We start from the raw sequence: 16,553 nt of genomic DNA, 5'->3' as shown, positions 1-16,553 counted from the left end.
AGATATAGTCAGATTTGGCTCTTCCCTGTTACACTAATACCTTTAGATTAGGGGGGTCACTCCCTAATGTCTTTCAGTTGGGAAGCCAGGTACCTGTTAGACACTGCCAAATGAAACTCAGGATCATCAGCCATTAACAGGAGATCCTAGAACCAGGAGAGACCCAGATTTGTCTGGACTCTGAGGAGGCGGATAGGCACAAGAGGCCTCTTCTGGTATCAAGGTTCTGGATCCTTGTAGAGTTTAGGCAAAGGAGAGAAGTATACTCTGGGTCTCTTCATAATTGGTTGCCAAAACTGTCGACTGAAAAAAATGTACAGCCTAGAAGTTGAGTTATGTTTAATTCGGTGGACAATTTGAAGACTTCAATCCTGGAACACAGGATCTCAGATAACCCGGGACTGCTTCATCGAAGAGGCAAGGGGCGAACCAGGATATATAGGAGTTTTTTCAATAAAGACCAGGTAGTTGGAACATCAAAAGGTTACTGTTAATTAAAGAAAATCAGATATCTCAAGGAATATAGCGCTTTTCTATGTATGAGAAGATACAAAGTCTGGGCTCATTGAAATCGTTCCTTTGAAATGCACCTCAGATATTTAGGGCCAGTATCCTGTGCTTTCTTATCCCAAGTCTCCTCAGGGTGCATTGTCCGGGATGGCATTTTGTTTTTATCCTGAGCTCCCTCAGGGCTCACCTTCGGGGTGGCTGTAATGTGGTGGCTTGATGGCTGCAATGTCCTTTGTTTACTGATATGGCAGGCAGTATTTTGGTTCACAAATGGAATCAGAATATCCTAGTAATTTGTTAACTATCACCTCTTTTTGAAAATAGATAAAAAGCTCATCTTTAACTGTCAGAAAATGTATGTTATTTCTTTATTTCCTTGATTTGTATTGCAATTACACTTACTCCTCATAATTTTATCTTAACATATTCTTATTCTTGAAAGTTTTATCTTTATCATATTTTTCTGCAATAAAAAATGTCTAAATGTTAAAATGTTTCTATCATTATAATTATTAGAGCACAATTGTTCAAAAGAACATCAATATGTTTGAAATTTTCTTAAAAATTTTGTGGAAACATAGCTATTAATAACATGAGTAGCACTTTTTCCCAGTTGACTATAAATTACTGTAATTAATATTCCCTAATTTTATTGCTGGAATATAAAGAATTTTGATATAGCAATATCACTCAATTTTTTGCAGACTTTCTAAGTAAAAAATATGTTGATTTATTATCAAAAATGATATTTTTAATGATCTATAAACTGGCAACTTGATTATAGCCTTTTCATTTTGTTCATGGCAAACAATTGGAAACCACTTGACTTGCAAGTAAAGTCACTGACCCAGCCAATAGAATTATTCCGCCTCAATATCTGGGAAGTTCACTAAAAAGGCTTCACGAAAATTTATCAAATGGCTATGGTTATTTTCTCACGTAGAGGCTGCTTTTTTATTCTAATGTACTCAGAAAGAGTTGTTAAAATAAAACTTTGATTCAACATACCTTTGCCAGCACAATATTTTTTGGAGAAAATGCTTTTACTTTATCACATGTTTAAATACTTTCTGTCAAATTCTTAGTTTTCATAATTAACAGAGGTAGTCTGTGCTGTCAATCCAATCAGCCAAATTAGACTTTCTGACAGAAAAAGTATTTTTCCCTTTCAATTCAAATGAATGTGTTTATGTATATTTTAAGAAATGTTATAAAAACCACTGAAAAATAAATTATGGGACACATTTTGAAGGCTAGATTACTAAAGGCAGTAAAGCCAAGAATAAAGGAATCTCGTGGTTACATATTTAAGTTATTTATTTCATAATATATGATAATATAGTTTTGCTCTTTAATGTATAGTAAAGTAATATAGTATGGTTAAAATTATTTATGTAAAGAGGACTGTGGCAGAAGTCATGATATTATTTTATTAAATGTGTGATGGGCTTTGTTTATGGACCTTAGAGAACAATTAAATAGAAATCATGTATAACAATCAGTAATAAATTCATCCATTTCTTTAGACCTCATGATCAGTCTTTGACATTGTATTTAGTGGAACAGAATACTATTTGGTTCAGAAGCTGTTTATAACCTTTTCATTATAAGAGTTAGAAAATAGCATTTTATAAGATGAGGAATGACTATATTGGAATGAATATTTCATGATGATGGTTGTTTGAGAATAACTTTTTATCTACCTTTTTGAAAGATATCCATCTGATCTGAAACATTTAAAAGTTTTCTCTGTTCTTTTTATCCAGTGTATTGTGAAAAATTTGGTACTGCTGAAACCTATTTCAGTTACATTAAAATGAATCAGCATTAATAATGTGTACTGCTTCAGATGTTCAGAGGTGCCTTTTTTTTTTTTTCCTATGAATAACATGTTCTCAAGATAAGAATTGAGAAAAGCTGAAGAAATTGCTTACCTTTAAGGTTGTGAAAAGCCAGTTTTCGAAGCTTTTTTTCCTTTGCTCTCTGAGTTCTCCCATCTTGGATTATTTGACAATACTCACTCACACTTCCTCACTCTGCAATATACTGTATCTGACACAGGCCAACACAGGCCAACTACTCTGGTCAGTTCTAAAGCTACTCTTCACTTTTAGTAGAACTATATGAGATGGAAAAAGTATTCCTAGGCAGGTTTATGTTGATTTGAATACTTTTGAAAGCAGGCTTCTCCTCAACCATAATTCAATATGCCCCTTTGTTTGGTCCCCTGGAGCAACGCACCGTTCACTATAGTAAACTAAGTGAGAGAAGGGCTCCTGAAAAGACCCGTGGGGATGGAGAGCCTGTAGGGCCATTCTCAGGTCAATGTTAGGGAAGAACACATGGAAGTGAAGATCTGAAAACTGATCCTCTTCAGACTGCCATGCTCTGTCCCCTTGGAAAGTCCTTGTGTACCCTAATTTAAAGACTCTTAATGTAAAGGAGCCATAATCAATAATTGTACAGTGTGAGAAATGCTGTTACAGAAGGATGAGCCAGATACTATGCAGAAGGACAGGAATGGAGTCATCAATCCTTGAGTGAGGTGGAGATGGCGCAAAAGGGAAAGTTAGGGTAGATTCAGTGGGGAGATGAAGATACCTGAGGAGTACTTGTGTGAAGGAAAAGTGTGAGAGATGTGGAAGGGCTTCTAGGTCAGGGAATAAAGCATCAGTTCCTGAGATAAGAATACAAGAGGTAGAGCTGCTTGGACAACACACACACAGGATATAGAGTTCCGTGTTTCTCATGTTAAATTTGAGGTGTCTCTGGAATATCAAAGTAAAGTGTCCAACAGGCTACTGAGAGGTATTGAACTCGGGAGAGAGATCTGAGCCAAAGTAGACATACAAGACTTTAATTGTACAGAGGTCAAATGTGGGGTATGGGTATGGATTAGATGACTAGTCAAGTGTAGCATGGTAACAGCAGATGGCCAAGAACATAAGCATTTGAAGCAGGGAGGGCAAATGCCTAACCCCTATGAATGTCTTTTTCCTCTTTGCCTACAGCAGACATGGCTAATTGATCACTGCCCTGTTTCTTAATGAGTCCAATTTCCATTGTGATTTCTTCTTTGGGTTTTTTGGAAGCCTGTTTCCTGATTTCCAAATGTTTAGAGATTTGCCAGTTATCTTTTTGGTGCTAAGTTCTAGTTGAATTCCATTTTGATCAGAAAGCATACTTTGTATGATTTTAGTCCTTTGAAATTTATTAAGACTTGCATTATGGTGCAGCCGAAGATCTAGTTTGATGCATGTTTCATGTGCATTTAAAAAGAATATGCATTCTGCCATTGTTGGGTGTAGTGTTCTATAAAGGTCATTTAGGTTAAGTGGTTAATAAGGTTTTCAGATCTTTACTTCTACACTTGGTCTTAGCCCAGAGGCCAAGAACTGATTGTTTTTACTTCTATATCCTTCTTTTTTTTTTCTGCTCTTCCATCACTTACTGAGAGAGATAGTAAAATATCCAGATATGACTTTGAATTTTTCTCTTCCTCCTTTCAGTTCTGTCAGTTTGTGCTTCATGTTTATTCCCCAGCTCCCTCTTTGCCAGTCACCACCTTAGGTTTGCTGTCTTCCCCCACAAAGGGGCACAGCTCCTTTCAGGAGTTATTCTAAATGCACTCACTCTCTCTCCTTGCTCTCCCCTGGCCCCTTCAGGCCCAGAGGTGGTAATGGCTTTCTGTTATTGCTAGTCCCAGGGTACTGCACTGTCCTTGTTGGTGTTCCCAGACTCTGCCCATACCTTCATAAATGGTTCCTTTATTACTCTCTCCTCAGTTATTCATTTTGAATGGACTATCAGTTTCTTGCTGGGCCCCTGATTGATAATGGATATATTTAGGAAAAGCATTTCAGTTAGTAGGAAAATCCAGTGCAAAAGCCTGAAATGAATATATGTCTGACATGCTCAAGGAGTAGCAAAGAGACCCACGTGGCTGGAGTAGAATAAGTGAGGAGGACACTAGTAGGAGATGAGCTCAGAAGGGAGATGGGGTGCCAGACCAGAAATAGCCTTTTAGGCCACTGCAAAGATGGGGGTTGAGCAGAGGACTGGCATCCCTTGGGTCCTATTTTCTTATGATCACTGTGGCTGCTCTGTTGAGAATTAACTGTAGGATGCCAGGGTTGAGAGAGGAGATCTGTAAGGGAGTGAGAGGTAATGCTGTTTAAATGAGAAAATGAATTTAAGTAGTAAACCCCTACCTGGCTTGGGTCAGCATTGTGGTGGTAGAGGATGTAGAGAGAAGTGGGCAATACTACATATATATTAATGACAGAGTCACTACAGTTTTCTGATGGGGGGTGGGAGAGAAAAGGTAAGAATGGCTGCAAGATTTCTGGTCTGAGAAGCTGGAAGGATTAAGTTGCCATTAGTAGAATTGGGGAATACTGTGGGTGGAACACACACAGATCAGAAGTTCAGTTTTGAATATATCAACCTGAAGCTGACTATTAGGCGCCTCAGAGTCTGTTGGTATCCATGCTTCGAGTTCTGTGGTCTGGATTAGAGAGATAAATTTGGGAGCAAGCAACATATTAGTTGCACTTAAAGGCATAAGGCTAGATGAGCTCATCAAGGAGAGGTTATAGATAGAAAAGAAAAGAGGCTAGAACCGGGCCTCCGCACCCAGTGATTGGAAGTTGAGGAGGAGAGGAAGAAAAGGCAAAGAAGACTTGAGTCATAATGAGGTAGGAGGAAAAGAGAGGAGGTGAGAGGGCAAGGAGAGAGAGAGAGAGAGTGGTGGAATCCCTGTGGAGTGAGTCGTGATTGGATGCGGGGCTCTGACTCCACTCCAGAAATCACAGTGGTTAGCTCTTCCTGCTACCTGTACCCTGGCAGCCAAGCTGTGGCTAATGACATAGGCTTGGCCAGTTCAGTGTTCCTGCCCATGACTTCGAGTCATGAGGGAGTTGTGCAAAGGCTGCAGGAACAGTTTATTTATGGCAGTGTCCTTTTTATTAGAAGATATATCTGAAGACTTTAAGGATGAAGAATCATGACTTTTGCATCTTAAGGTAGTGTTTTTCCAACTTTCTTACAGGTTTGAGAAATATCAAAATAAAATGGGGGAAAAGGTTGTCCTCTGACTATGTTGTCCCACAGTATGGATCTAATGGTGCCTGGGGTGGTATCTCAGTGAGTTTATCCTGGCGTGTGACTTTGACTGTGCTTCCTGTTGCCTTCCCTAACATATTGTGGACTAGTTTCTGAGCCTAGGTCTCTTCATGATGGGTCATGCTTCCTGTGAGGTATTTCATAGAATCGCTGTAACAAAAACCCCAATGTCCTCATACTAACCTAGTTTGAGATGGAGTTTCTGTTACAGTAGGTTCTGTGAAATAGCTCACAGGAACCATGGGTTACTTAGAGTCAAGATTAAATGAAATAACGTAAATAAATATGTCTATAATAGTATTTGCCAAATAGCTGGTACTCAGTAAGTATTAGCTGATGTCTAGACTAATTCAGAGGAAAATTCCTTTGATTCACACTCTAAATGTATGTGCATTCTGTATTAGAAATTATACCTGTGTTTTACACAATGTTTCTACTTATCTCTTAATTTACCACATACCTCTAATATATTTCTTCATCTATAAAACTTTTTTTTCCATAGATTTACAAATTTCCTCATTTATAAAGTCTCTGTCTCACATCTTTGGGGAATGTGTAAAGGACTTAGAAGATAGTAATCATTCAACAAGTGTTGGCTGTTGTTAGTACCATGATTTAAGGCCTTATTCTCCAGGATACCTCACTAGCTCAAAACTGGCAGTGTTGAAAGATGTGTTTTACACAGCTACTTTTTCTAAGTGTTTTTGAGCCCTTTGCAAGTGAAGTTCCAGTTGCAGATGGGATGAATATGTCTATTTTGCTGTTGGAGAGAGCAAAGCAGAGATTGTTTGGTTCACTCCTGCACTTTAGAAGATCAACCAGAAATTAATGTTACTTTAAAAAATTAGAACCATGTAGAAGTAGAAGTGACTGAGAGCTTTTGCTCTGTTTTGCTTGTTTCATGTAGGAATTCTTGGCATATATGCCACTGGGGCTTTGCTCTTTTCATGTACCTAGAAATGTTGAATTGGGGAGTTATGTTGCTAGAGAACTTGAAGTTGTATGTAGTAAAAATAAGAACCTACAAAGATGTAAAAAGGTTGCAAATACGTGTTAAAGATACCACCTTATGGGTGCTTTGGATGATCTTAAACAAAAATGCATCCTTCTGTATTGTTGACTTTATTAGTATTGCTATTAATGAGAAAATAAAGCTGGTTAATACATTTATAGTATTTCAACTTTTTTGCTAAAATAGCATTTAAAAAGTGAATTTCACCGACACTTCTTCTTTATATACATAACTTATACTATGGATACTAGTTGTACAGCACCGTGCCTGACATAGACAGGTGTTTCTATGGATGCCCAACACAGACAGATCTGTGGTACTCACATCCCTCTCTGTAGGTCAGGAGAATCATTGTTGCAAAAGCCATAGTGTGTTGTTTTCTTGTCTCTTGTAATGGTTGTGTTTCTGTATTCTCTTTTTAGGTGATACAGTTAATATTGGAGATGTATCCTACAAGTTGAAAACACCTAAGAGCCCGGAACTTGTGCCACAGAACTACTGTAAGAACTAATCATTTATTTTATGAATTTATCACTTTGTATCACTTTATCCATGAATATTTCAGTAAAATATTTATTTTTCCACATATTGCTGTTTCTGTTTCAACTGAAATAAAATTTATACTTAATAAAATGCACAGATCTTAAGTATTCATTTTGATTGATTTTGACGATTTTATAAATGTGTATAACCACCAAGATTGCTTTCATCACCTCTGAATGTTCTCTTGTGCCCCTTCCCTGCTCTCTCCCTTGTGCCCCTTCCCTGCTCTCTTGCTCGTGCCCCTTCCCTGCTCTCTTGCTCTCCTGCTCTGGAAGCCAGCCACTGTTCTGTTTTCTACCATGGTAGATTGGTTTTGCTAATCTAATTCGTTCTTCAGCTTTCTATAAGTAGAATCATATAGTATAGTTTTTTTTGTGTGTGTATTTGGTTTCTTTCCACCGAGAATAATTTTGAGGTTCATCCATATTCCTGTACCAATCAGCTTGCTTTTAACTGCTGAGTAATATTCCATTGTATAAATAGACCATAATTTATTTGTTCTTTTGTTGATGGAGAGTTGGATGGTTTCCATTTTTGGACTTTCATGAAAAAGGTACTGTGAACATTCCTGCAGAAGTCTTGTAGTCATAAGTTTTCACTTATCTTAAATAAATAACTAGGAGTTGATGTGTCATAGGGTGGATGCCTGTTTAACTTTACTAAACACTGCCAAAAAGTTCTCCAAAGTAGTTGAACTATTTTACCCTTTGACCAACAGCAGTGTTCCACATCCTTGCCAACCTTGCCATCCTTGGTATTTCTAGTCTTTTAGATTTTACTCATTCTACAAGGTGTGAAATGGTAACTCATCATGGTTTTTGTTTTATAACAGCTCTATTGAAATACAATTCATATACCATAAAATTCACCTTTTTGAAGTGTACAACTCAGTGGTTTTTAGCATATTCACAGAGTTGTGCAACCATGCCACGATCTAACTTTAGAACATTTTTCATCAAGTCAGAAAGAAACCTCACATTCATTAACAGTCATTCCCTGTTTCCTCCTCCTCCTCTTCCCCCCTGCTGCCCCTCTAGCCTTTGGCAATCATTAATATACTTTCTGTTTCTTTGGATTTGCCTATTCTTAACATTTCATATAAATGGGATCATATAATATGTGGCCTTTGTGTTTGGCTTATTTCACTTATAATGTTTTCAAGGTTCATTCATGTTGTAGCATGTATCAGTGCTTCATTCCTTTTTATGGTTAAATAGTGTTCAGTTGTATGGATATACCACTTTTTGTTTATTCATTCATCAGTTTTGGGATATTATGAATAATACTGCTATAAATGTTCATATACAAGTTTTTATACAGACATATGTTTTCAGTTTTCTTGGATATGTGCCTAGAAGTAGAATAGCTAGGTTATATGGTAACTCTGTTTAACATTTCCAGGAATTATCAAACTGTTTTCCAAAGGGGCTGTACCATTTTACATTCCCACAAGCAATGTACGAGGGTTCCAGTTTCTCGATATCTTCAACACTTATTATTGTCTGTCCTTTTTATTGTAGCCATCTTCATGGATATGAAGTGGTATCTCATTATTGTTTTGATTTGAATTTCTCTAATGACTCACAATCACTTCTTTGCTCAAAATCATGTCAAAATCATGTCAATTCTTTTCTCAACATTCCTTAAAGCACTCTAATACCTTAGGAACAAAGGTCAATCCTTACCTTTCATGATCTAGTCTCAGCCCATCTCCTGTCACTGTACTTCCCCTGTTCTATGTTCCAGTCATTGGGCACAATATAAAATAATTTTTTGGGGCTTCCCTGGTGGCGCAGTGGTTGGGAGTCCACCTGCCGATGCAGGGGACGCGGGTTCATGCCCCGGTCCGGGAAGATACCACATGACGTGGAGCGGCTGGGCTTGTGAGCCATAGGCCGCTGAGCCTGTGTGTCCAGAGCCTGTGCTCCACAACGGGAGAAGCCACAACAGTGAGAGGTCCGCATACGGCAAAAAAAAAAAATTAATAATAATAATAATAACTTTTTGTTCACTCTTCAGATTCTTTCAGTAGACAATGTGCTCCTTGCGGGAGAATATCTCACTTTCATCCAATACAAATTTCCATTGACTCTACCTCCTAAATGGCTCTGCGATCTGTCCCCTCCACTCTGTCCCACTTTTCTTTTACTGTATTTTATTTGAGGTTTTTTCTGTTGGCTTTTTTTTTTTTTTTTTTGACCATGCCACGTGCATGCAGGATCTTAGTTCCCTGACCAGGAATCGAACCCATGCCCCCTGCAGTGGAAGTGCAGCGTCTTAACCACTGGACCACCAGGGAAGTCCCCTGAGTTATTTTCTTAGTGGTAACTCTAGGGGTTATAATTAACAGTTTAACTTAAAACAAACTTGTTCATATTAATACTAACTTAATTTCAATAGTGTATAAAAACTTTGTTCCAGTATAGCTCTGTTCCCTTCTACTTCCTTTGTACTATTATTGTCATACAAATTATATCTTTATATATTAAAAATCTAGTGACACAATTTTATAATTATCATTTTATGAAATTGTCTTTTAAATCAGATAGAAGAAAAGAGTTACAAACAAAAATATATTTATATTGTTTTTACATTTACATATATTTTTTACATTTACATATATTCCAGTTACCTTTACTGGAATGCTATTGTGTGGATTTGAGTTACTGTCTAGTGTGCTTTTATTTCGGCCTGAAAGAAGGACACTCTTTAGTATTTTTTATAGGGCAGATCTGCTAGAGATGAATTCTCAGTTTTTATTTGTCTGGAAATTTCTTAATTTCACCTTTATTGTTTGAAGAATTCTTGGTTGACAGTTTTTTCTTTTCTGCACTTTGAATATGTCGTCTTACTGCCTCTGGCCTCCATAGTTTCTGATGAGAAGTCAGTTATTAATTTTACTAAGGATCCTCTCTACATGATGAATCACCTTTCTTTCTGCTATCAAGATATTTTCTCTTTGTCTTTGTCTTTTGATAATTTGACTATGATGTGTCTGAATGTGGTCTCTATGAGGTTTCTTACCTGATGTTTGTTGAGCTGTATATACTATACTTTCATTTACATCACATACCCTTTGTACTATTGTCAACATATATTTTAATTACATATATGCTAAAAACTATGATATTTATTGTCATTTTTGCTAAAACAGTGATATTTATAGTTATTTTTGTTTTAAGCAATAATAGAATTTTAAATAAAATTAATATATAGGTATAAAATGAAGATAGTTTTACAAGCTTTTAATATTTATCCCTATTTTAATGCTTTATACTGCTTTTTATTCCTTTCTGCAGATTCAGGCATACATCATCTGAAAGCATTTCCCTTTAGCAAGAAGTGTTTCTTTTAGCATTTCTTTTAGTATGTTTGCTAGATATGCATTCTCTCATCTGTTGTCTTTCTTAAATTGTGTTTATTTTCCTTTCGTTTTCAAAGCATTATTTTTGTTATTGTTGGATATGGAATGCCATTTTTTTTCTTGTATTACTTTAAAGACATCATTTTATTGTCTTCTGGTTTCTACTGTTTCTAATAAAAAGTCAGCTATAATTTTTGTGTTTTTTTGCCTGTTTGTAACTTGTCTGTTTTCTGTATCTGCATTTAAGATTCTTTTTTTATTTTTTATTTTTCACCAGAAGTTTGGCTTGATGTACCGAGGTACGGTTTACTTTGAATTTATCTTTGTTGTATTTCTCTAAGCTTCTTGAATCTATGGGTTAATAACTGTCATCAGTTTTGGTAACTTCTTGTCCATAACTAAGTTAATTGACTCTCTCTTCTGTTTCGTATGTTCAGTGTTAGTCCCATCTGATGATTCATTCATTTCGGTTAATATATTTCATTTCTACCATGTCCATTTGGTTTTCCTTTTTTTTTTCTAATTTTTTGGCCACGCTGCCCCACATGCAGAATCTTAGTTCCTCCACTGGGGATGGAACCCACGCCCACTGCAGTGAAAGCATGGCGTCTTAACTACCGGACTGCCAGGGAAGTCCCTAGTTTTCCTTTTTATTTTTCATCTCTCATGCTTGAATACGTGGATGGGAAAGAGTTTGTGGTAGGTGCAGATTTTCTCTGTTGCGGGGACTTATCATGCCAGCCCATGTATGGCCATTATAGGTTTGTTAAAAGTTCACCTTGTTTACCCTGACACATCTATGACAGATTCTTCCTCCTCTTGCCATTCTACCAGGGATGAAAGTTAGCTGTGGGTCTCTTCTCTCCTTGAAAGGGCTCATTACTTTCTATAATCTAGTTCATTTAGATTTCTTTGTATCCTTAGCTGTATGATGGATTTTAAGAAACTGTGATTTTTGTAGATTAACTGGTTTGTCCTGGTTGTTATGTTGGAAGTGAAATTCTCTTGCAATTCTCGCCATCCTAACTAGATGTGGGAGTCAGGAATATTTATTTTTGATGTTCATTATTTAATGGTTATGCCTAATCATATTATTTTAATAGACAAGTTTTCTTTTCTAGGGGTGAGACTAATGGCTTAATTCTTTAACAAGTTGTTATACTCATCTAGAGAAAAATTAACAAAATAGATCTATAACATCTTACATGTCATAGGTACGTGATAATTGAAAAAAAAAACCCACTCATTTTTCCTGATTTCTGGGTCTTTTCTCATTATGAATGTAACTAACTTTTTATAATAAACTTCAGATGTGAAGAATAATATCTGCTCTTGATAGACAATAAGAAAAGTGCTATATAATTTGAGTTCTGTAGGGAAACAACTACTTGGTGGGGGGAAATTATGTTTAAAATTTTGACTGTACTACTTTCTAGATGTATGAATTTCTTTCCTTCCTTCCTTCCTCCCTCCCTCCCTTTCTTTCTTTCTCCCTCTCTTCCTCCCTCCCTCCTTCTTTATTCCTTCCTTCCTTCCTCCCTTCTTCCCTTCTCTCTTTCCCTCCTTCCTTCCTTCTTTCTTTCTTTTTAGATGTGTCAATTTCCATAGTCATTTAACTGTTCTGATTCTCCTTGACTATATGGGGATGATCATTTCAACCTCACTGATATATTGTAAGGATTAGATCAAATAGCATATGTGAAATATATATGATAGTGCCTGGCACATAATGCTGAATACATATGAGTTCCTGATACAACCATTTCCCCAGTCTCCTGATTCTTGTTCCTTTTCATTTTCCATTATCCCATGCCTGTGACACTATTGAGTATGGGGATTACTAAAGGCTGCTGTGATTCTGCCTAAGAGATATGCTAAAAACAGTTTCATCTTCATTGTCTTATCCCTAAAAAATGAATCTGGAATATATTTCAGCTAGATTTAATTTTGAATTTGCCCTCAGTTAGGTTGTTTGCAGGATCATGAATGTTGGTAGGCTCTTCAAATACCCTTCAGTTTAAAAAGATCAAACGTAACATATTTGCAGTGTGGAAAGAATGTTGGCCTTTTCAGTCTCACCTAGTCATTGCCTGATAGCTATCAACAAGGGAGAGCACTATCCATCCCTTCTCTTAACAACTAAGATGCCATAGTCTCTTGTCTGGGGTCTGCTGAAGTACTATGTCATAATCACAGATACTTCCTCATTTTGAGGATCTTCTTATTCAGTGAGAGAATTAACAAGACTGTCTGTACTAGCTTCAAGAATTCAAGGGATCCTAGCAATAATATCAATTTAAAAACTTACAAGCATGTGCTTTGAATGAATGTATTCTCATACTTTGCAAATGACTGAGGGACAATACAGTGGCTGGCTCAGACCAAGTCCCAAAGTGTAAAAGGTATCTGTTCGTAAATATAGCAAAACTCCCATAAATTGTCACAAAAAAACCCCAGAAAAACTAAGAAAAGCCCTCAACATTTTCTGGTTTACATACTTTCAATTTTTATTATTGTTTGCATGCATCTCTTATGTAATCAACTTTTCATTTCTTTTGTGTTTCGTTATTAGTAGCTTACCCTTTGAAATATATCAGAAGAGAGTTTATGCTGAAATCAGTTGGATGGTTTGTGCCTGTTATCCATTCATCATTGTTCCTACCATATATCAAGAGGATGATAGCATATGTTTTACACATTAGTAAATTGTTATATTGCCTCTGCTAGTCTTTCTTAGGAGCAACTGTGCCATTTGTAAGAAAAAGACTGTTGGGCATTTGTTAACTTGAAATAGGAAAGGTGGCCAAGCTAATTCAACCAAAATCTCACATATTCACATAAGTATTATATGGTGGTTGCTACACATTGATTAGACAGATATATTGTATTGCATAATATAACATGTTTTTATGCATCTATTTACTGTATTATGTTCAAATACAGTTCTTTGAATGTTTTCTCCCTCTCTCAGGGACTATTACCAGAATGGGAAAATTACAGTTCTTTGGCTTCATTCTTGCTATTACATGACTGATTAGAGATTATGGGTTTTGGCCAGGAGAGAACTTGGGTGGATTTTTTCTCCCTAAGAGTTATTTTTAAAAATATGTTAAAATATTTTGGAAATGGTGTTTTGTTGAAATTTGATATCCTATTACTTTCCTTCCTGTATTTATGCTTCATTTTAGCTTTTTACCTTTTGGATCTAATATTTTGAAATGAAACAAAATGATAGACTTTTGTTAAGGAAAGGAACTTCAGCAACTATTATCCTCTCTGGAACTCATTTTATAGCCAGGAAAGTAGGATCACAAGAAAGAGGTCAGAAGACTAATTAATTAGTAGCAAAACCCAGATTTCCTGACTTCTGTTTGATTTTTCTTTTATAGTCTGCCACAGTGTCTCTGGCGGCTTTCTTTAGAATCAGTCCTGCGATGTTAGAAAACTCTTTTGGAATTTAAAAGTGTGAAGGATTATTGAAAAATATTGAAATAGTTGAAGCATGGCAGTTTTATTTTATCTCTATCTTAATTAAAGTTATTATTTAGAGCATTGAAAATCACTATTGTATTTTAGTAATGAAGAAATAAAAGTCACAGTGTTGAACTATGATCCCTGATATTCATATTTAGCATCTATTTAATGGAATGGTAGAAATCCTGCTAACTGGCAGAAGCTATAGACTGGAGGTATTCTTAAGTGGAAGTCTAAAATTCAACTAAAAACCATACAAATGCAGTATTATCTCATCAAAGTAAAATTTCTTAATTCACTGACCATTTGATTGAGATAATGAATGCTTATAATTTGTAGTCAGTTGTCAGCTTCTCATTTGAACTGTTTCTGTCTTCATAGCATTGGGCACAGCAGGACATCTTTTTAGCTCCAGTATCTAGCCCAGTGCCTGGCATATAATAGACATAAGAGTTGGACTGTTCTTTAGTTTTTTTATTATCTAGGTCTTGTTACCTCCTGCCTTGACCATTAGAACTTCCACTTACCATCTTAGTCCCTAGTCTCTTACCTGCAAGTGTTGAAGTGGATAATTGAAGCTTTTTTGCCTTTTTGTATGAAAACCAAACCTCAAGGCTTAGTTGAAATTGGCAGCTGTTGAAAAGGGGTTCCTTCATGTTTTTGTGCTTGAAGCTAAACGATGTTGTATCAAAGCTGGTATTTCTTCCAAGGTTTGACTTATGAAGTGGTGCTCCAAGGTAACAAGTTTTAGAGAGATGACTTTAAACCTGACCTCAGAATTATATTTCTGCTTCCTTACATAATCTTCTTGTTGCAGTCAGTGAACCAATTATATGTGAGGTCATTTAAGGTTTACTGGACACACTGAACTCTTATCTAAGCAATTAGGGCCCATAAAGATGTACTGCAAGAATTACAGCATTGTGCTCTTAAAATGGTGAGTTTGGGCATAATTAACAGAATGAGAGGTTTTTTAGTGGGGAAAGAACCTTTGTCTTTAGTTTGTAAATGATTTTAAGAGGTTTGAGAAATTCATCAATGTTATAAATGACAGAATAGCATGGAAAAGCTATGTCATTTTTGTGTCAGGATACATAATGTGGAACAATCATTGCAGCTACTTGTCAGTTTTAATAAATTAGTGACAGAGGTTACACAAAAGGCCTCCAGGGAGGTGTTACCTCAGATTCCCTTACTTAATCATCAGTGCTTGAAAAACAACCTGAGAAGCAAAGCCTCCAATCCTTAAGACTTGCCTTATTTTTACTAGTGTCCTAATTGCCTCTCATTACATGAGAATTTACTTTGGAAAAGGATTTCATTTGACATTTCTTTAGATATATTTTTAAGCACAGAGTCCTCAAAAGGAAGAGTCCCACCAACTTTTAAAGCTCCTGGACATGCCCTGAAGTTTCCTCTGGGGTCTCTATAGCAATGTTTATTCAGCGCCTAGTTTTTCTTTAATTTTCTTTCTCCCAAGTACCATACTGAAGATGACTTAAAGTTTATTGAGGTGTTTTATTGCTTTTTATTTTCTATTTAATGACTGTTGTTGCTTTCTGCAACTTTCATTGCAGATGTACAGTTTTTGAGCTATGTAGTATGTTAAATAGGCTTCTTTGGATTTATCTGGCAATTTAACCACCATTAATGACATTGTTTAAATGAATTCAAGTACTAAACCCCTAACTTAAAAATCACATTTTCAATGCATATATAACATATATGATAGGCAGAGGTTTAATACCCTTTATATACAAATATGGCATATAAATTGATGAGAAACATCATATGATCCAGTAGAAAATAGGCAAAGGGTTTAAATAGGCATACCACAGGACAGGAAATCCAGATGGCCAATAGGTGCATATGTACATATGTTCTAACCCTGCTTAATAGTTAGAAAGATGCAAATTATATAATAAGCAATATTCATACATCATCTGGGCCAAAATTAAAAGGTATTATAATGTCCAGTACCTACAAGGTCGCAGGGAAATGGCATTTTATACATTGCTGTGGAAGTGTGAGTTCATTTGACTTCTTTGGAAAGTAATATGGTAATAGCTATTAAAATAAAATACCTTCTGGATGTAGCAGTTTCTTTATTAGGTTCTATCCATTAAGGGAAAAATCAGCACATAAAAAAGACCTTTGTACACAATATATATTGAAGCATTTTGTTGTTTTTGATAGTGACAAAAACTAGAAGCAATCTGAGTGTATCAGTAGAGGAATAGTTGAATAAATTATTTTACAGATATATTATGGAAACTTCTGCAGCTGTTAAAAAAGAATAAATTAGATTTATATCTGTGGACCTAGAGGGTGTCCATATGATGTTGTTAAGCAAAAATGGAAGACTGCAGAGTAGTATATAAAGTATGATACAATTTTTGCTTTTGTTTTAACAAACAAACAAACTTGGAACACCCTCTGCTGGTGTTTTATATGTCTCCCTGTACACAGAGAAAAGTGTGGAAGGCCCAACTCCAGGCTCTTTGACTTCTTTCTGGGGCATTGGGT

At 36.0% G+C, this 16,553-nt stretch overlaps 1 protein-coding gene across 1 annotated transcript in view; it reads left to right on the top strand.

Annotated features, from left to right (window-relative positions):
* VWA8 (von Willebrand factor A domain containing 8) overlaps positions 1 to 16,553 on the top strand; it is a gene marked incomplete at both ends in the record, with an annotated part of 368,930 nt that overhangs the window by 9,346 nt on the left and 343,031 nt on the right. The window contains one exon of the mRNA XM_079721796.1: positions 7,069 to 7,146. Coding sequence (XP_079577922.1) covers positions 7,069 to 7,146 — 78 coding nt within the window. The remainder of the gene's footprint in view (positions 1 to 7,068; positions 7,147 to 16,553) is intronic.

Source organism: Hyperoodon ampullatus, assembly GCF_949752795.1.
Source record: "Hyperoodon ampullatus genome assembly, chromosome: 16".
NCBI classification, from domain to species: Eukaryota; Metazoa; Chordata; class Mammalia; order Artiodactyla; family Ziphiidae; genus Hyperoodon; species Hyperoodon ampullatus.
This window is presented reverse-complemented; position numbering and strand designations above follow the sequence as displayed.